The 21,449-nt window shown below is 37.5% G+C and overlaps 2 protein-coding genes and 2 non-coding genes across 4 annotated transcripts in view; 3 read left to right on the top strand and 1 right to left on the bottom strand.

Moving 5' to 3' along the window:
* Positions 1 to 21,449, top strand: part of LOC6616661 (hormone receptor 4) — a 53,406-nt gene that overhangs the window by 16,575 nt on the left and 15,382 nt on the right. The gene's annotated exons all lie outside the window — the stretch shown is intronic.
* Positions 1,408 to 1,479, top strand: Trnag-ucc. Its single transcript has one exon. It is a non-coding gene; the product is annotated as a tRNA-Gly (tRNA).
* Positions 1,788 to 1,859, top strand: Trnag-ucc. Its single transcript has one exon. It is a non-coding gene; the product is annotated as a tRNA-Gly (tRNA).
* LOC116801401 lies at positions 7,186 to 13,909 on the bottom strand. The gene is made up of 2 exons (XM_032720631.1): positions 8,968 to 13,909; positions 7,186 to 7,529 (listed from the first exon to the last, which is right to left on the bottom strand). The coding sequence occupies exons 1-2, from the start codon at positions 13,835 to 13,837 to the stop codon at positions 7,258 to 7,260; spliced, it is 5,142 nt and encodes a 1,713-aa protein (XP_032576522.1). The 5' UTR covers positions 13,838 to 13,909; the 3' UTR covers positions 7,186 to 7,257.

The raw sequence follows: 21,449 nt of genomic DNA, 5'->3' as shown, positions 1-21,449 counted from the left end.
TCTATTATCCACATTAAGTGCAATTTACTTATTATCAATTTCCTGGTGCTTCCATCTTCCATAAGCAGCTCCTAATCCATCCAATAACCATTCAAATCCGCCATTCAAAGAGCATTAATATATAATTTATGCCAACACGTAGCCGCCACGTAGGCAGCGGCGAAACGGCAACGAACAACATGCCCTGGCCCAAGGCACAAACCCAATTCATTCATTTGGTTGCTGTTTGGTGTTGCAGTTACTGTGTTGTTGCTGCTGCTGCTGCTGTTGCAATCATCGAACATCGCTTGCCAAGTGTGTCGACTGCGAAGTTGGCAGAGCAGCTACTGCAAACAGCCAAACTAAAGTTAACATCGACAACAAGAACAACACGATCAATTTGCATACAACGGCGGCCGTTTTGTGAATGAAAAAATATTTTCGTTTTTTTTATTTCGATTTTGCTTTCGGGCAAGTAACAACAACAAATTAAAGCAACAAATGCAATAAATTGTTAAATTTTATTATTCTGCGCCGCGGATACAGGGTGCTGCCGACTTGTGCGACCTACGCACACGGCACAGTGGACACCACAGTGGCAACCCACACAGCACAACGAACGCGACAAGTATCTGTATCTGTAAGATACGCAAGACAAACTACAGACTGCGACTGTGTGTTGCGGCTAATTTGATTTCGGATTTCTGCATTGGCAAACGCTTTGCCAACTAAGTCAAAAGCTGCCGATTGTTGTTTCTGCGGTTTCGGACGCCAACACAAAAGATACGGCCTCAGATACAGATAGATATTGCTTCGGAGATGGAGCTACAACTCGGTTTTTGTTCATTGATCACTTGGCGTTTTTCTCCCCTCGCCCCGTTGATTCATTCATTCATTTAATTTTCTATTTTCTGTTTTTGTTGCCGTGGCTGTTTCCACCGTTTACTTTTCATATTAATTGCTGGCGATGCCAAGACGTAAATGTGATAATAAATTATTACAGCAAAAGACATTTACTGGGTGGGCGTCCATTACAACAACCATAACAACCAGCGACAGACACTCAAGTCAAGTTGAAGCCGATGTTGTTCGGATCGGCTGGTTGGTTTGCCTTTGTGAATCGATCAGCCGACTCTTTGCTTTATTCGTTTTCAATGCGTTTTAATTATATTCATAAGAAATATAGTTACACAAAGTGTTTCCTGTCGCCGCCAAGTGAAAGAGCTTACTCTAAACAGAGCCAATTAAAAAGGCTGGCAGAGAAATGAAAGATACTAGTGCTGCCAAGGCTAGCCAGCCCATAAAAACCATAAATCACTTGTATTTCCAGGCAAATATTAACTTGATAATGCAAATGTCAACATAGTGTTTCCAACTAGTTGTCTGCACTAACTTTTTATGCTGTGACTAGCGCGCGCAGATTATGCGGCGTCGGTGGTGTAATGGTTAGCATAGTTGCCTTCCAAGCAGTTGACCCGGGTTCGATTCCCGGCCGACGCAGGTAACTTTTTTTTAATAGATTTTTTTAATGAAATATATATTTTTAAATATACATTTTTTACAAAAATCTCCTCAGCCTAAACAAACTACACAGAAAAAAAATTATTTCGTTTGAAATTACAAAAAGTACTAAGTATAAGCATTATTATTAATCGAATAATCTATTTGGCTGCATTTGGCGGCGTTTTAAAAAAAAAAATGGGTCTTAATTGATAAAATGTTTTTTTTTTTTTGACTAAACTCTTTTATGCTGTCTCTTAATGAAAGTATTAATTTACCAACACATGTGAAATCGGTGCAAAAATGTGGCGTCGGTGGTGTAATGGTTAGCATAGTTGCCTTCCAAGCAGTTGACCCGGGTTCGATTCCCGGCCGACGCACATTAAATATTTTTTATATACTCTAAAACAAAGTAATAAATATTTTCAATCAATCTATAATTCTTCTTGAAGATAAAATTCTCAATTCTATAATTCTATCTATAATTCTTCTTGAAGATAAAATTCTCATTTTCCAACTTCAAATTGACCAATAAAAGGCTTAATTTTATTGTCAAGTTCAATTGCTCTAACTGACCACTCACTTGCCACCCCCAAAATGGATCTGCCGTAATGCACATAATTTGCTGCAGCGATCATCAACTCGCAACCAAATGCCATGCACTTAACGCATCAGTGGAACTCGCCCAGAAACTGAAAACCAACCCAGAGAACGAACCGAAAATGATGACAAGCGAAATGAGAATTTATATGGGAAGCCATAAAGCAGGCGACGCATAAATAACAAGGCGTTCCAACCGAAGCATGGTAGCCATGGACCCTGGGCAACGCCAAACCGGCAGCTCGAAGATCCCAGAAAATCGGGAGGAGGCTGTTGCACGCGCAACTAATTAAATTAGAGGCGATCTCGCCCAGGTCTTTCGGGGTTCCGGATCGCATCGGCTTGGTTTTTGTTTTTTTTTTTATATTTGTGGGTTCCGTTATGCTGGGTGGGCGGTGGTTGCAGTCGGGCCAAACTACTTTGTGTGTGAAATTTATGTGTGATAATTCAAAAAGCCAGCAGGCGGCGTATGCCAAAAAGTTCCCACACCCCCACTACACGAAAATTGATCGCGCCTAAGCAAAGTGTGCATATTAAGTGCACCCACTTTCCAAGCCAAATTGGCAGACGCCTCCATTCTCTGGCAGATCGGTTACGTTTTGCTCACTAGTTGTATTTTTTGTGTTTTTGTCGAGCTGCCTTCTTTTTATGGAGCAAGTTCAGTGTGCGAGTGAGTGACCCATGTGTCGGTGTGTAGGACAATGTGGCACGCGACTCGGCCGCAGATCGCAGATCACGTGGGGCCATATACTCCTCCTCCAACACATCCACCTCCACACAAAAAAAAAACGAAAATTCTGCGTGCGAACTTGGCATCGACAAGTGTAGAGGAAGCGTACGGATGACGTCGTAAAATATTTGTGGCCGGTTTTTGCTTATGCGGGGGTTGTTGATTCTCCACATATCCACCCACCTGAGGCGCTGATCTGCCAAATGTCGGTCAGTCATGAGGAACAGATACAGACACAGATACATGTACTGTATGCGATGAGTTCAAGGGCGTTGGAAGCAAACCTTCTTGGCACACGCCACAGGCTACAGCGAAAACTAAGACGGAGGCGTTCTTGGCACGCTTCGATCTGGAACGCCTCTTCGCCATCTTGGCCCACACGTCAACTGGCAACTGGCGACTTGCAACTTGCAACTTGCACTTTTTGCCACTCTAGATGCGTATGTCATTGTCGTCTGGTCGTGTGCCGACTCAAATAAATCAACGTGTTGCTGCCTATCTTAGGCATCCGGTTCGCCCAGGCTCAATACATATTTCCACACAATATTTCTGATTACCTCGTTCTTTTTTCATTTTTGTTGCCATTTTTTGTTATATTTTTTTAGCTTTTGTTTTTAGCGCATTATGCAAACGGCGACTCAATCAAGGCATTTTATTAAGCATTTTCAGGGGTTTTAATTTGCGCCGATCTGGTTGAGTCGCATTGTTGTTGGCTGTTTGGAGGCGGTTCTTATTTTTTTTCTTTTTACATTTTTACTCTTTCGGCCATGTCAGTGTGAGGCTGCAGCCACAAACATGGCAGTCAACAAATTTACGACATAATAATTTACATTTATCTGCTGCAACGAGGCAGTCACACTGCCACAGCAACAAAAACAACTGGATCGCGGCATAAGTGCGTGTGTGTATTAATAACAAGAAAGGAAAAGTCCATTTCACCATCGCCGAACTAAAAATGTCCTTGCAAGGCATCAAAACGGAGGGTAACCATCGAATGTTATGTTATATGATGTGCTGTCATATAATATTTAAACTCATTCTTATATAGAATATATCCTTAGCATATATCTTACATTTTCTTATATTATAATTATAACTCTTGTTAGATTCTAATAAAATGTTGATATATTTTATATATTAATGATTGGTATAATGTGCTTATAACGATCAATTAGATCGACTTGATTTAAACAAGACTTCGTTTATCATCATTTTATGTAACAAACCGACTTAAAAGGATATTATTACCCGTTTGTAGGTCCGCACAGGTGAGGGTATCAAAAGCCAGCTCCATGTTGTTTAATAAGTTACCTTCTTGCGATATGTCGACGTCGGGCGCAGACGTCGCCTCTTTATCAGTTTATTACTTGGCAAACTTTTCATTTTAATATCATTCGCATTTGCGCAATGCATTTTGTTGTTGTTTCTGTGGTTTTTAATTTTATTTTTTTTTTGTGCCGCAGTTGAGCGACTTTTAATTTTGAACGCCTTCTTGGCAAGGCCTTTGCAAAGGAATCGGGTTGGTTGAGCGACGGCAAAGATGATAAATGCTTACCGGTTTTATCCGTCAACCGGTAGGCAAAAAAAATATATGTATATATAAAGAAAATAATAATAAAAAAAACTGCCTGGGACTGGTGCACTTTGAACCGTGTGCCACGTGTGGAAAACTTAGCTCGGTTCAAAGTCAAGGAGATATTTCTCCAACCCCTTTCTCTTACTTTCTCTCGGCCCGGAAAGTTCGAAAATCGATAGAGCTAAACATTGCCGGCACTGTTCTCCTGCAAATTCTCCAACTTTCTCTTCATCTCTCTCCCCCTCAAACCCTCTCTCTCTCTCTCTCGCTTGGTATTTCGCTTTCTCTGGCTTGCGTAAACTTTTTGTGGGCCCGGTGAATTTTTATGAATGAATGCGGCAATTTATAGCATACTTAACAGGGCGCCTGCGTTGCCATTCTGCGAGTGTGTGCGTGCTCGCGCCTATCGGTGTGTTTGCGGAAGTTTGCGATGACGAAAGCAAGGCCCTACACTGAATGTCCTTGACTGCGGAAAGTTTCACACAACAGGTGGAATGGAATTTTAAAGATGTCTGTGTCTGCGCCTGGTTTTTTTTCCCCCATTTTCACTTTCACAGAATTGCGTTTGACGCAGTTGGGCGGGCGGGCGAACAAAGTTGCGCGTCTCGTAAATTTTCATTAGACGCTTGTACAGTTGACACACCGCGGCGATAAAAATAGTTACGGTAATTGAGGACCAACAAGGAGTGTGAATGGAGTGTTATTTTTAAAACATTTAACGCCATTGGGGAGTTAAGGAAGTTACATAAATAGATATTAAATATTTCTTTTTAAGGAAAGAGCTCTGTCAAAATAACGAATATAGCGAATATCGAAAATATCAAAATATAAAATATCGAATTTAAAGCAGATACATATATGTAACTTTAAAAACAATATTTCTCAACAATTGTTGTATTAAAAATGATTGTCCATAAGCTTAATTTAATTTGATTAGTTCTTCGACTGAACTGTCTAATTCAAAAGCAAATTTGGCAGAATCTTCGCAGACTGAGTCGCAACACGTTTGCCTGGTGAAATGTTTAGTTAAAAATAGTCAGTTCAGTTCGGTCGTGGCTAACAACGATGATTAAGCCAGCCATGAAATTATTAACTTGTTTTCACGACGCTCGACACAAATGCTACCATAAATGGCGTGCTGAGAGGGAGCGAAGCAAAAACCGCAATTAAGCACAAATCACAAAGTTTGACCAAAATTGGTTAAGACCAGTCGAAGGGAGCCAAGCAAAACAGCCGAAAAAAATGGAAAAAAAAATATAAAAAGCCAGCAGACACTAAATTTGTGGTGCCTACTTTTGACCAAATTTGGATGGGTCTCTTTAATGAATTGTATAATATGCACTCGTACAGTGTCTGAGCATTAAAATCTTTTTGTTACTTGACCTGTTTTTCGACATCGGCTCAAAGAGTGCCAAAATAAAATTACGCTTTTAAGTGTCTGACATTTCATTAAAGAGCTTCGGGTTTTTATTTGTTTCGTTTTTTTTTTTTTTTTTTTGCGATTTTGCTGGAAACTCTTGAATGAAATGCCATGAAGTGAGATCTTGAGACACATTTATATGGCCTGTCCTCGCCGCTAGGTGCATCCAACAATTCGCTGTTAATTAAGAACAACACTCGCAATGATTCATACTGATGCATGTTAAGACTTTTCCACTTCGTGTTCAGCATTAATTTGCCGTGAGATTATTACATTAGACCAGGAGCAAACAGATTAGTGTCCGAAATCAAGTCTAAATCAGCAAGGAGACATCGTTGAAGTTGAAATAGGTCGCGAGTTGGATACTCTACGTATTAATCATGATATATGTATATTTTAGTTAAATAAGATAGATAGATTGATATATAGATAGATAGATAGATAGATAGATAGATAAATAGATAGATAGATAGATAGATAGATAGATAGATAGATAGATGATAGATAGATAGATAGATAGAAAGATAGATAGATAGATAAATAGATAAATAGATAGAAAGATAGATAGATAGATAGATAGATAGATAGATAGAAAGATAGAAAGATATATAGATATATAGATAGATAGATGATAGATAGATAGATAGATAAATAGATAGATAGATAGATAGATAGATAGATAGATAGATAGATGATAGATAGATAGATAGATAGTGTAAAATCCCAAATAAGAAGACTTTACTCGTTGAGTTTTTGTAAGAAACTGCTTTTATTTGGAAATATCTTCGGTTTAAATAGGTGACATGAGAATCGCATCTTAAAGTAAATGGCCTACGCAGAGGCCTAAGTAAATAGTCCCTGCCTTATCGAGGTCCCACGCTCGGGCACATCTGCCTATCTTGAGCGGCGAGGACCTTATCTGTGGTCTCCCACTAAGGGACTATTTTAGGAGGCGGGGAACGATCTCAAGTGACTGACTCATGTGGTGTGCACATGTTTTTGAGCAATGCACCCATGTCGCCTTAGATAACAAAATCCTAAATATAATTTATCGCTCTCGATTCATTTACATAAGATATGAACGGAGCCCAAAATTGTAAGTCTTTAAATATATTCGTGTTCATGTGTGAACATTCTGCCAAAGGGCCAGCAAAGCTGAGATGTACATTAGTATATTAGTTGCATTTATAACAGTAGTGGACTGTATTTATTTGATATATGTTCATTTATTTTGCAACTAAGATTTCAATGGGCCTAGTTTTTCTGGCTTTTAATTTTATTGGATTACAATTATGGTTTATATTATTTTTAATTCAACAATTTGTACTCAATTAACTTATTTTAAACATTTTGCTTTTTCTATGTAGAAGTACATTTTCTATTAAATAACGATATAGTGGACTGTATATTTTTATTTGTTATATTATTTTATTGTTTATTTACTATTGATATTTATAGTACTGGCAACGGACCTGCAAAGGTTATTGCTTGCATTCTTTGTTGCACAGCACATTTCCGTATGAAATATATTATTAATACTATCATTAGTATTAAAGCAATAATTAATCCAGCATGTCCGGAAATATGATGGAAATGTAAATCTTTCAATTTTTGATGGTTCTCTTTCATAAATTTAATTTCATTATTCAATCGTTCAAATTCCTCAGTATGATTTAATATTGATAGTTTCAGCGGATCCCAAATAATCTTCGGCACTTCACTAACTTCTCCTATATAAGGTGTTGATAATAATTCTTCACTTTCGGACTGAATGTTATGGTGGGCAACTAGAATTTTATCGTCGGTTCTTGCCGTACAATATGGCGCAATGCTTAAAACTCCTTGCTGAGGCAAATCAAACAATTCAATTTGAGAGCCAGTACATTGCAGACGGACTTTTGAATTCGCAGGAACCTTACCTGAGAATATTTGTATTTAGCCTACCGTGATTAATATCAATCAACAGGCTTATAATGCCTGCTTGAATTTTTTCGCCTTCTTCAATCAATGAGTGTAGCTGTTTCGTAATCATAAAGAATTTTATTGATTCCTTATAAACATAATAATTTTCTTTAAGAACTTCTGTCATGTTCTCAATTCTTATTTGCATACTTCTAAAATTGGAGTTAACATCTTCTGTTGTTCTCTTTAATAGATTAGAAGTTGAATCAACCACAGATGTTTGTTTTTGAATTAGTTTATCAAGGTTGTTCTGGTTATCTAACAAATTCTTCATATTTTCTTCTAATTGCTCTCTATCATCTTCATCCATTATACCAAATAAAATATGATACAAGGAACCCATAAATTCGAAAGGAGCACGCTTGCTTCTAGATCTAGACTGCATCATAAACAATTTATTGTTTTCTTCAAGTTCCGATAACTGACTTTGCATATTATCTAAGACTAGACTACATTGCTCTTCAAAGCTATGAAGTCTTTCGCAAACTTTCCTCATACTTTGTATAAGCGCATTACCCTTTGTTAACATTTTAAAATATGGATCCATTTTATAATAGATAACCAAATTCCAAGAAGTACTCACAATCTCAACATCTCCTAGCGGGTCTAGATATATTGCTGAGGTTTTATTTATTTTGTCTATAGAATATCTTGGTGCTATATCTTTAGGTAATGCGCTAGAAACTTGACAACTTAACACAAACAACAACATTGCCATAATGATTCCGATCTTGGACATTCCCGATGTCGCTCTAGTTCGTCTTTTTGGCTCTTGGTCAGCCTCATTTTTGTCAACAGACTTTATTCCTTCCAAGGGACAAATTTTAGTAATGGGTCTAGTGATATATCCTTCCTGCATCTTTACTTTAGCCACTCGGACCTTATCATCATTCCCCTTATGCACCTTTTCCACCTTTCCTAAAGGCCATCTTGCAGGATGACAATTCTCATCCTTCAATAAAACTATTTGCCCTTCTTCTATATTAGGAATTTCCTTTTTCCATTTATTCCTTTGCTGGAGCGTATGCAAATATTCACTTTTCCACTTAACCCAGAAATCTTTCTTCATTTTTTGGATAAGTCTCCACCTATCCAAATTTCCGATTTTTTCATCTTCCATTGGTTCGACTATTTCTAAAGGTGGTCTTCCAATTAAAAAATGACCTGGTGTTAAAACTTCTTGTTGGTCCTTCTCACTAACTATAGTGTATAATGGCCTTGAATTTAAGCATGCTTCTATTTGACATAAAAGAGTTGAAATTTCTTCGTAAGTCAAAATAGTGTCGCCGATTATACGCTTTAAATGGTATTTCATTGACTTAACTCCAGCTTCCCAAATACCTCCGAAGTGAGGTCCTGCCGGGGGAATAAAATGCCAATCAATCCTGTCCTTTTCAAGCTGCGCTGCAATCGTTATATTTTCTTGTATTGCATTAAATAACTCTTGATCTAATTTTCTTGCAGCTCCTACAAAATTTGTTCCGTTGTCTGAATAGATATTGGAACATTTTCCCCGTCTAGCAATAAATCTTCTGAGTGCTGCTAAAAATGCGTCTGAAGTTAGATCGCTTACCATTTCTAAGTGTATGGCTTTGGTGGCCATGCAAACGAATACAGCAACGTATCCTTTAAATGTTTTTTGGCCACGATTTTTTGAACATTTAACATAATAAGGACCTGCGTAATCTATTCCAGTATTAAGAAACGGGAATGTCATCGTCACTCTATATTTTGGCAAGTTACCCATTATTTGCTGAGCTGTATTTTGTTTATACCTTGCACACGTTACACATTCTCTTAAATACTTTTTCAACGAATTTTTCAACCCGAAAATCCAATACTTTCTTTGGATATAGTTTCGCATTAGGTTTATCCCTCCATGCAATGTTTCCTTATGAGCATTTTTTATTAATAAGCTTGTTAGGTGGCATTTTTCTAAAATGATTGGATGTTTAACATTAAATTCTGCATTGGAATTTTGCAATCTTCCTCCAACTCTTAGAACCCCATCCTTGTCCAAAAATGGATTCAATGACAATATTTTATTATTTGTCTTGATTTCCTTTTTGATTTTAAGGCACTTTATCTCTTGCCTAAACTGGTATTCTTGTTGTTTCTTAATAACAACTGTTTCCGCTATTCTTATCTCCTTTACTGAAATAATTGATGAATAGGCTTTATTTCTTGTTTTCATCTGCACGAATCTATTTATGTATGCTATTATACGTATAAGTTTTTCTATACTGGAATACCTTTCTATTAATTCGTAAATAGGATCATCTATTTTGCCATTTAATACCGTATTTATTAAGACAGGTTCTTCTACAGACTGCTGCCGAGGCCAAAGTTCTTTTGGGTCTGCTAGCCATTTCGGACCTTTCCACCAAAAATCACAGTTGATCAACTGGTTAGAATCCACTCCCCTGGATGCTAAATCTGCTGGATTATCCTCTGACTTAACATGATTCCATTCAGTATTTTTTAATTTCCGAATGTCATCCGTTCTTCTTTTTATAAATTTGATCTTACTTTGACCACTGTTAATCCATGCTAAGGTAATCGTGGAATCACTCCAAGCATAGATCTCCATTATATTGTCAATTGATCCTTTTAGTCTTTGGATTAATTCACTAAGCAGGTGAGCTGCACACAGCTCGAGTTTGGGAATTGTCTTCCTATTTTTTATAGGGTTGACTCTACTTTTGCTAGCTATTATATTAACATGAGGTCCTACTTTAGCATAGACTACTGCAGCATATGCTTTTTCGGAGGCGTCCGCAAATCCGTGAATCTGAATGACTGAAGAACTGTTTGAATTAATCCACCTTGGGATTCGAATATTCTCTAACAATAATAAATTTTCTTTATATTTTTCCCAATAATTTTTATCTTCTATGGATAATTCCTGATCCCATTCACTTTTATTTATCCAAAGTTTTTGAATAAAAAGTTTTCCTGAAACCGTGACTGGTGCCAACCATCCTAACGGATCAAATATTTTTGCTAGCGTTGATAACACAACGCGCTTATTTATATTTTTTGATTCATCATTACAATTTACGCTGAACTTAAATAAATCATTTTGAGGTTCCCATTTTAGTCCTAAAGTTTTAACACATTCATTTTCGATAATATTGAGAACCTTATTGTCCCCTGTGTCCTCCACAGTGGTTAATATTTTGGAATTGTTGGAAATCCATTTCCTTAAGTTGAATCCAACTTTCTGCAATTCATGGAGAATTAATGTTATTAATTTATTAGCTTCTTCTACCGAATCAGCTCCAGTCATTAGGTCATCCATATAGAAATCATTCCTAATTATTGCACTAATAACTTGGTTTTTACATTTATCTGCAATATCTACCAGAACCCTGGTAGCCAAATATGGTGCAGATGCAGTTCCGTAAGTGACTGTGGTTAATTTATATGTTTTAATTTTTTCTTTTGGAGAATTTCTCCATAAAATATATTGATATTTTTGATCATTATTATCTATTTTAATTTGTCGGTACATCTTTTCAATGTCTGCCGAAACAACAAATTCCCATTTTCTCCATTTAATAATAATGTCAAAAATATCTTTTTGAACTCGTGGCCCAACCCACATTATGTCGTTCAAACTTTTGTTATTCGTAGTTTTTGCTGAAGCATCAAAAACTACTCTCAATTTGGTCGTAAGGCTTGAATCTCTAATCACTGCCTGGTGCGGTAAAAAATATTTGCCTTCATCACTCACTTCAATCATGTGTCCTAAATCCATGTATTCATTCATGAATTTAGTGTAGTCAACCTTAAGTTTTTCATTTCTTTTTAGTTTTTTCTCCAGATTCATGTAACGAGCTATCGCTTGTTTCTTTGAATCTCCTAAGGTGACATCCTCCTTGAATGGAATTGACACAATGTATCGCCCATCTGAATCTTTTTTTGTCGTTTTGATAAATTTATTTTCACAGATTTCAGACTCGATATCATCTTTTTCTTCTTCTTCCACTTCCCAGTAGCGATCTAACTCTTTTATTTCTATTGTTGTGGCTACAATGGTTTCTTTTCCTTTGGATTTTTTACATCCAGAAACTATCCACCCGAAATCAGTTTTTTGCCCAAGGAGACCGTCTATTTTTATAACTCCATTTTGCAGAATGTGAGTATATACGTCTGCTCCAATGATTAGATCAATGCGACCCGGTTTATTAAAATCGGGGTCGGCTAATTTAAAGTTCTTCCATTTTTTCTGATCAACATTAATCGTGTTGACTGGAAGTGCCTTCATAAGTTTTGGGAGAATAATTGCTTCAATTTCTAAATTTTTCGGAGAATTTCTTATCGAAATAACCGCTTTGTGCTTGGAGATGCACGTTCCTGTGGAAGATACTCCACTTATTTCAGTATGAGACCGAAATTTTTTCAATTTTAGAATCTGTGCAGACTCTTCTGAAATAATTGTGCTTTGAGAGCCACTATCAATCAATGCTCTTAATTGTTCAAAGCCTCCATACCTCGACTTTACTTGAATCAAGGCCGTGGCCAACAAGGCTTGACCTGTTGTTCTACACGTATTCACTTTTTCTGGATTATGACCTGCAAAGTGAAGTAACGTGTGGTGAGGTTTACGACAAGTCGAACAAAGCTGCTCGCTTATACATTTTTTACCAAACGGATGCCTCAGACATCTTAGGCAAATCCCATTTTTTCTTACCCAGTCAGACCGTTCTGCTGGATTCATTATTTTAAATTTATGGCATTGAATTAAATAATGCCCTGGTAGTTTGCAATATGCACAATTGTCACTATAATTTTTATTCTTGTTATTATTAATCATTTTCTTTACAGGTTTTACTTCCTGTGAGAATGATGATATAGAATTGAGCCTTTGCTCTAAAAAGTCCATGACATCAGAAAGTGCCTGTATTTCTTTTGTCTTTTTAACATGGCTTTCATATAAATTGAGTGATTCTTTATTGAATTTCCGAAGAATTATGTGAGCGAAAATTGCATCCACATCTTCTGGTAATTGTGCCTTTAATTTTATAATATAAATTGACTCGTTAATCGTGTCAATAAATGTCTTTATTTGCTTATTGGATTCTAAATTTAAATTTGGCATATCCATAAGCCTATTCATATGATCTGAGAATATGTTTCTTTTATTCTCATATCGCTTGGTCAAAAACTCCCAAGTGGCTTCATAATTTTCTCCAGAGCCGAGCAGTAAATGAGTAACCACATTTCTGGCTTCTCCTTTTAATGCTGACTTTAGATAATTAAATTTGAGAGAAGGACTGAGATCCTCTCTCACATGTATGAGCTCTGTAAAGAGTTCATTAAAAAGATCCCATTCTTTGGAATCACCAAAGAAAGTGGGAATCTGTATTTTAGGCAGGGTTGGTAACTCCTCCGCCTTAACAACCGTCGACATTTCAGCTTTATTTATTGTGCCACTGAGTCGACTATTAATGGCTGTAAGAATATTTTGTTTGTCAAATTCAAGTTCGCTAATTTCTTCTTCGAATAGCGAGCTCTCAAAATGACTATTCACCTGTTCAATCAGGTTATCTATTTTATGCCATAAAAATTCAATTTTATTTTTCCTTATTTTAAGGAAATCTGGACTACTGTCTATTAGTTTAGACGTATCTTCTAGATATACTCGAAATTGGCCAACATTATTTCGAAATGCCTGCTCTACTTTTAAAGCGTTGTTTTGTGCTATACCCTCTTTTTCAGGGTGACCACACATTTCAAGGTTTAATGTAGGGGGAGGGTTTGATTTAGGGACAGTGTTTGATTTAGGGAAAGTGTTTTCTACCGACTCGCCCTTAATTTTTTCATTTTTATTTTTAATTTTTTCTAACACCATCATTATTAAATCATACTGCTTCGCGTTAAAATATTCATGATCGACAACGCCGATCTTTAACAAATTGCTATGATTAGCAATGAAACATTTTTGAAGCTCATTTAATTTTAGAATTTCTACATCTGTTAATGTTGGTTTTACTTCCAACTTTCTAATTTCCAAAATAATTTCGGACTGCTTCTTAAGGAATTGAATAGTCTTTTCTGACATCATTTTGAAAATTTTTTGTAATTTCTTAATATATATAGTACGTGTATATGTATTTTATATGTATTTATATATATATGTGTGTTTGGATAAACAGAAAATTCTTGTTTTGACTTAGCTGATGTCGTTGTTGTTGCTGCTGCTGTTGCTGCTGTTGTTGCTGCTGTTGCTACTGCTGTTGCTGCTTCTGCTGCTGCTGTTGTTGCTGCTTCTGCTGCTGGTAGAGGCTCCTTTGATGTTTAAAGATGATTTTTTTTGTTTATTTGGCACGTTTTATTATTTTTGTAGTCCAGTCAGTTTTTTTGTTTTTTAGCCATTTATTTCGGCATTTATGCTCTTTTGGCATATACACTGCACTCTATTTATGAGCTGATTTAATGCTATTAGAGCATTTATAAGGCACTGTTTTCAGGCACTTTTTATTTAATTTATGCTCTTATGGCATATACACTGCACTCTATTTATGAGCTGATTTAATGCTATTAGAGCATTTATAAGGCACTTTTGTTATGCACTTTTTAATTTCACAATTGCTGATGTATGGCCTCAAGCACGCCTTACCACAATTTATAATGGTACACAAAGCAACCTTTAGCTATAGACTATAAGGTGCTTGTTTTAAAACATAAAAGATTCTTTTGTATCTTTTTGCTTTTTATATTTATACTCTGTTCCTTACCTTTGGTAGGGGGAAACAAGAGTCACTTATTTTTGCTACCTTTAGCTGTAAGATGCTTAAAGGAGCTGGCCTTTCTCTGAGTTCCTTACCTTTGGTAGGGGGAAACTGCAGAGTCGATTAAAGGCTCGATTGACCAAATGTAAAATCCCAAATAAGAAGACTTTACTCGTTGAGTTTTTGTAAGAAACTGCTTTTATTTGGAAATATCTTCGGTTTAAATAGGTGACATGAGAATCGCATCTTAAAGTAAATGGCCTACGCAGAGGCCTAAGTAAATAGTCCCTGCCTTATCGAGGTCCCACGCTCGGGCACATCTGCCTATCTTGAGCGGCGAGGACCTTATCTGTGGTCTCCCACTAAGGGACTATTTTAGGAGGCGGGGAACGATCTCAAGTGACTGACTCATGTGGTGTGCACATGTTTTTGAGCAATGCACCCATGTCGCCTTAGATAACAAAATCCTAAATATAATTTATCGCTCTCGATTCATTTACATAAGATATGAACGGAGCCCAAAATTGTAAGTCTTTAAATATATTCGTGTTCATGTGTGAACAGATAGAATGATAGATAGATAGATAGATAAATAAATAGATAGATAGATAGATAGATAGATAGACAGATATGTTTATTGATTCTTTTTAAATAGTCTTTCGTTACTAAAATATTTATATTATTTATTTATTAAAAATTTCTAATTAATAATACCTAACTGCAAGTTAGATCAGGAAGTAAAGTATCTGATTCTCGTGAGAGTATCTCCAAATGCATTTGAAAAGCAAGTTGTCAGTTGGTGCAAAAGATATTCCATGTACCTTTATAGAGTACAGAGCAAATGCTGCAGGGGAGCGATGGATGGAAGTGCAGAGCACCGAGATCCGAAAAACTATTTGAAGTTATTTTTGCACAACTTGGCCTGACACTCGTCTGTGTCATTGTTGTGTTGGTGTTGCATGGAGATACATACATACGTGCTGTGGTTTTGTTGTTTAAAGCAGCGTGCCAGAGTAAAGTGTTTTTGCATGTGGAAAGCACAGAAATGAAAAAAAAAGAGTACAACTACAAAAAATAAGGCGAACAATGTAGGCGTATTTTGATTATGATAAACTGGCGAATTATGTTGTCACTTTGCATTTTTCTTATAGAATGAAATTATATTTTATAAGCGCTGCGCAAGTCAAGAGAGTTGTTGTTGCTTTTGCGGCCATAAGACTCGGAAAATATTTACATGTCATGGCATTTGAAGGGATTTATGGTGGCCCCAATGGAGACCTGCCTGACTTGCACACGACGACACATTCACCCCGGACTTTCCGCCATGAAAAATGATGGAAACGCACCCAGGAAGCCGAAACAGATACAAATGCCTGAATACATCTGAATTGTATTACCAAAAACTATATATCTTTGCGCATATCCCCGTAGACCTTTCATTTCTCTCCTTATTCCGTCCAATTTGTTTGGCTTAGCCATGAGATCAAAACTTTATAGACAGACGCGTTTATAGTTCCGCTGCCATGAGTATTCGAATTCTCCGGCTAAATATAACCCACGCGTACTATTTATATCGTTTCACGTAACGAGTATTATCTGCTGATTATTATTGAACAACAAGCGAAATGCTTTCAGCTAATTATTTGCCGACGTCAAGTTCATGAGAATTTGAAAGTCTCGAGGAAAACACAACTATGACGTCGCTTGCCCGCCCATCCAAACAAATCCAAACAGAAGCTATGTGTGTGTGTGTGGGGGGGTGTGAAGTAAACACGGTCCATCTATACGATGTCTGTGCTCCACAGATATTTTGGGGCTAATTATAGGCTTGCAATTTCTGGTTCGTCATGGAGGAGGGGGCCTCTAAAAATATCTAACCCCGAAAAGGCAGAGGAGCCAACAAGGAAATGGGCCACTAAATCAATAAAAACAGCAACACAGCACCAAAAGACGTGACACACTTCAGTTTGAATCAAAAATTCCACTCGACAACACTGCGAACATTAAAAATTACAAGATATATCGGGAATGTCTACCCCCCACCCCGCTCGCCTTTCATCGCAAGGGATATATATCTATATAGATATAAAATTAATGGCAATCTGGCAGCGTAAACACGACAAAATTTGTATCCCTAGCCGTGTGCCGTGTGCCTTGGCCCATTGTCCCACAAGCAGATAGTTTTGTGTCATTAGCCGCAGAGATGCGAGCGAGTAGTATCCATATGGCTGAGATGGAAAAGGCGAAACGAAAACTGAAAATTAATGATGCAACTGCGAAGTGTGTCACGGATGCGCCCAAAAGATACATATTTCCCCTCAAAGAATCTGCTCATTAGCAGCTGACAATATTGGAATATTGGTTCGCATTCGGCCGACTGGGTTGCCAGGCCCCCTTTGTGCCGCTAATCAAACGGATATATATGTATATACATTTTACCCGATATCGACGGCTATAATAGATATAAGGTATACTCCACACTGTGTGTGCCTATATTTAGACGTGCGACATCCATATATCCGTGTATATTATGCTGATTGACGCACAATGCTTTTCAGAGCGGCTTCTGTGACGCTGCCCGACTTATCTATATATGGTTCTATATGGTAACACGCAGGCAGTTCAATCTCCGATCTGTTATCTGTTATCAGTAATCTGTAATCTGTGACGTTCCTGCCAATTGATAAGAAAACATAATAATTCGCGACTGGATAGTTGCAAATTTGGGTCAGAAAACTCACAGCTAAACGTCAGATAAATGTATTTTATCTAATGATGATGAAAGAAGTGAAGAAATTGAATGGATTTTAATAAAAGTAACATAGTATTCCAAAAACGAACTACTTCTGAAGCTATAAAAATAAGAACTTCTCACTGCACACAAATCTTCTGCAATACATAAATATAGTGAGAAATTCATAAAGCCCAAAGTAAGCACGAAAAGCCCACTAAATCGCTAACGAGAAAAACTATCTCACTAAGCCAAATGAAAAACAATGAAAATCAATCATAAAACTGGAAATAAAGTAAAAAAGTTGCGCATTTGTCACAATTCTAAAATTAAAATGCCCCAATATCTTTCATTTTAGCCCAGCACAACAAATCGTAATATAAACTATCAACGGCATTTAGTGGGATTAACTTTTTGTGGCCGAAGACGGCACTCTCATAAATATACAAAAATCAAGAAGAAAAAAAGCGAGAAAATGCTGCCCATGCACGCCCCATAAATAAAGCCATTAAAATGGAATTCAACGAATTTTCAGCGAGCGGCTAAATGCAATGCGCCCAATCCATCAAAACGAGCGGAGATATTGTTAACAAAAAAAATAAAAGGCCGAAAAACGAGAAATGCAACCGAAAGTCTATTTTCCTTGCCACCCATGTGATTTGCCAATCATTGTGTGCACTATTTTTAATTTTCGCCCATCTCGCAAAGAACCTAAAATTTAACGTCATTGGGAAAATAGTGTACGTAGTGTGTGAGTTCCTAAAATTACCTTGACCGAGCGTTTAGAAAATAACAAAAGCCTATAAATAGATTTTGGGGGGGGAAATCAAAGTGAGCGAAGCTGATTAAGCGCCACAGAATTTATGAACTTGACGTGGAAAATTTATATTGTAATTATTTAGCTATTTGCACGCGGCGCTTTTCACGTCATTGCCGTGGGGATCGATGCGATGGGCAATTGGATTCTTGGATCTCTCGCAGCTCTCGCATCTTTTGTATCTTTCGGATTGTTTGCTGACGTATCCAGCGGATCGCGAGATCGCCGCCAGACCGCCTGCTGACTTTGGCCAATTTAGGTCTTGTTTCCTTTTGGGCGGCACACGTATTTGCTCTGCTGCTCTATTTTCTCTATTTTCGGCCAGCTGATTGGGCATTTTAGCCAATTTCCCCTCACCCTTCGCGTCTCTGGCCATAATAATAATAAAATAAAGATGAACGAACGTATTTTTGATTTGTTTTGGTTTGCGATTCTTCGCTTTTTGTTTTGGCCAAGTCTAAATATGTTCATCGACAAGCGTTTTTAAAATTAGTTCGTGTGAGCCACGCGTTTTATATTTAGAAGATTGCCATGTTTTTCATATGCGCAAAAAAAAAAAAACATGAGCATTCAACATAAATAGCGCATATGAAGTACTTATCAAACACATTCGTGCAATCTATTTCCGATGCCATTTCATTTGACCCACTTTCACCAGACGACCAATCAGGCTGAGTCGAGCGGCTTATTCCTAATTGGGATTGCGCCGAGTTATTATTTATGAATATTCATGTTTATGAATACTCATAGAGTTTGCAATTAGACAAGAGCTTTGCTGCCGTGGGCAGCTGCTAAACAATTGCCAGACATTTGGTTTTTCGCTTTCCAAAATTGAGACTGAAAAATTGGACAACGCAGAGAAAGTGTTAGCTAAAAATCCTGAAAAATATATACAATAAAACAAATCGAAATTCAAGTGAATATTCAAACCAATACCTAATTTTCAACAATTTATTCAGACATTTAATCACAAGATAGGCTCATAGTGATGTCTTATAATAAATTTAACTAAACTAAAGTTGCTAGATTTACGGCTCATAAACTGCCACACTCTAATCAACTTCAGGATTTTCCAAAAGTCGAACTGCAACAATTTTAGTGCCACTAATTATCTTACTAATTTCTTAGATTTTATGCACTTGTTTTGGTATACTGACAACTCATAAAAAACCGAAAATCAAATTTAATTCTCACCTCAATTTTCGCCGACCTCTCATCAAAAAAAAAAGGGGGGAAAAATGGCGCTGGAGATGTCTGTCTGTTTCTCTGATTCTCCTTGCCCGCCCCGCCCACTCCTCGCCCCCAACGCTCTATTTCAGCCAATGGAATATTTTTTGAGGGTCTTGAAATGTTTAAATTTCCAATTTGTGTCTCTGAACAACAATATTTCCCCCCTTTTCGCTGTTGACTGCAGCAATTTACGGCAACATGCCAAGATCATAAAGCATATTATGATGCTCATAAATTAACTGAAATAAAATATAAACGAACAAAAATCCACATTTTATTTATGAATTTTTACAACGAAAATTATACGAACAGAAAGTGTATAATATGAAACTTCACTCGCTGCCTCGATTTATATTTTATGTCCTGGCAATTAGCAGGTTGGGAAATTTAAGCGCTATCAAAACGTTTACTTCGTAATAATTATATGTTAAATGTATATATGTATACAGGTATATAAATTTATTCACACCTCAAATCCAAAGCCGCTGACGACGCCCACTTGTCGATTGGTTTATGGCTCTCACCTATTTGGCCAAAACCAAAATGAAGTTGGCTTGCGTAATGCTCAGCAGCAGCGGTAGAAATTAAGTGCGTTTTCAAGCGGAGCGAAAACCCTACAAAAACCCCATTGGGCAAAATAAAAATGAGAAACACAAAACAATTTCAGTAGCGAGGGCAATCCAAAGACTTGCCAACCAATAACAAGTGAATAGAAAGCCACACAGCCACAGCTCAAGTGAATCTCATAGATACACTTGTATCTATGCGCTGGAGTGGAAGCGGGATGGCAGCAAACGAGTTGCACTGCCAGTCAATACGCTTTTAATTACAGCCTACGCGTGGCGAGAGCTGTAACTCAAAAGTTGCCCTAACAAAACTTTTCACCATTTACGGCAAAACGCGGACCTTGGCTAAAAGGACAGACGGACAGACTCAAGCTCGGCTTGTTGGCATTGATGGCAATGTTTGTTTGTTGGTAGGTTTGTTTGTCAGCTTTTGGTTTCTATATATTTGTATCTGCATCTGTCGTGTATCTGTATCTGTGACTGTGTCTGTGTCTGTTTGTCTGCGCTGGGCGCGTGCCATGTGTCATCTGGCTTGCGACTCGAGAGTCGCGACTTGCGACTATCTAACGCCTCTGCCTCATCAGCCGTCGTCTCAGCAATTGACCCACGCACGTTCAGCAACGTTCTCAATGAGATAACACGGCTGAGGAAACCCACACATCTGTGAAATTGGCATATAGACAGATATAGATATCAATGCGATGTTGGATATTCAGATAGGCAGGGCACCATGAATCGAACTAAGCACGCAAAAAGGGTGAATAAATTAGCTGATCATGGCGTATTTTATCAAGGCTTTTGAACTTTAAGTTATAGAACAATGATCAAATATACATGTAATCCTTGAAATTACTTTATTAAATTATTTTACAGATATTTTATTGTAAGAGAAACCCAAGAAAAAACACTTTAATTGGTCGCACTAGCATAAAACTTCACTATTTGACATTAAACACAAGCCAAGACTTTTTATTAGATGTGTTACGTGTGCCCACCTCAACTTCCAGCGGTAATTAGTTTGTTAAAACCACAAAAAATAAAAAAAAAAAACCATCAATGACTGTGTGCCAATTTATGTAGACGTCTGTGTTGGGCACGTTTATTGGAGGCCCGACCTGTCCTGGGTGCGCTGTCTGTGAGATACTGCCACCAAATTGGGCAAAAGGTGCAGTGCTGGAACAACCAAGTCATCAACAGTCATCACCTGGCAGCTCAGCTGCTCCTAAGTCACAAGAACGCCCCCCACAAGCGAATGGAATCCGAATGACAGCCAACCAGCAAGCATGTCCATCTTTGGATGATCGGCAATCAGACAGCCAGGCAGCAGTCAGTCAGTTAGTCAGTCAGTCAGTTAGTCAGTTAGTCAGTCATTCAGTTAGTCAGTCAGTCAGCGGGCAGCGAATAATTTACAATGGCCACAAAAGTGTATTTTGAGATTGTGCAAACTATTTTCGTGGGTGTTTTGTCGGGGGCTGGGGCACCCAGCCGCCCCCCTCGCCCTTCACCACATTCAATTCTCCTCGGGAATAATATAAAACATCAACAGAGCACACGAAAATGTACGGTGAAAAATTATAGAAATTTTCTGAATAGATTTGGCT

The sequence above is a fragment of the Drosophila sechellia genome, chromosome 3R, assembly GCF_004382195.2.
Source record: "Drosophila sechellia strain sech25 chromosome 3R, ASM438219v1, whole genome shotgun sequence".
In the NCBI taxonomy this organism is placed as follows: Eukaryota; Metazoa; Arthropoda; class Insecta; order Diptera; family Drosophilidae; genus Drosophila; species Drosophila sechellia.
This window is presented reverse-complemented; position numbering and strand designations above follow the sequence as displayed.

Coding starts and splice junctions, on each gene's coding strand:
- LOC116801401 (XM_032720631.1), bottom strand. CDS start 13,837: ATGATGTCAGAAAAGACTATTCAATTCCTTAAGAAGCAGTCCGAAATT. Junction 7,530..8,967: donor AAGGCCATTATACACTATAG/TTAGTGAGAAGG, acceptor ATATAGGAGAAG/TTAGTGAAGTGCCGAAGATT.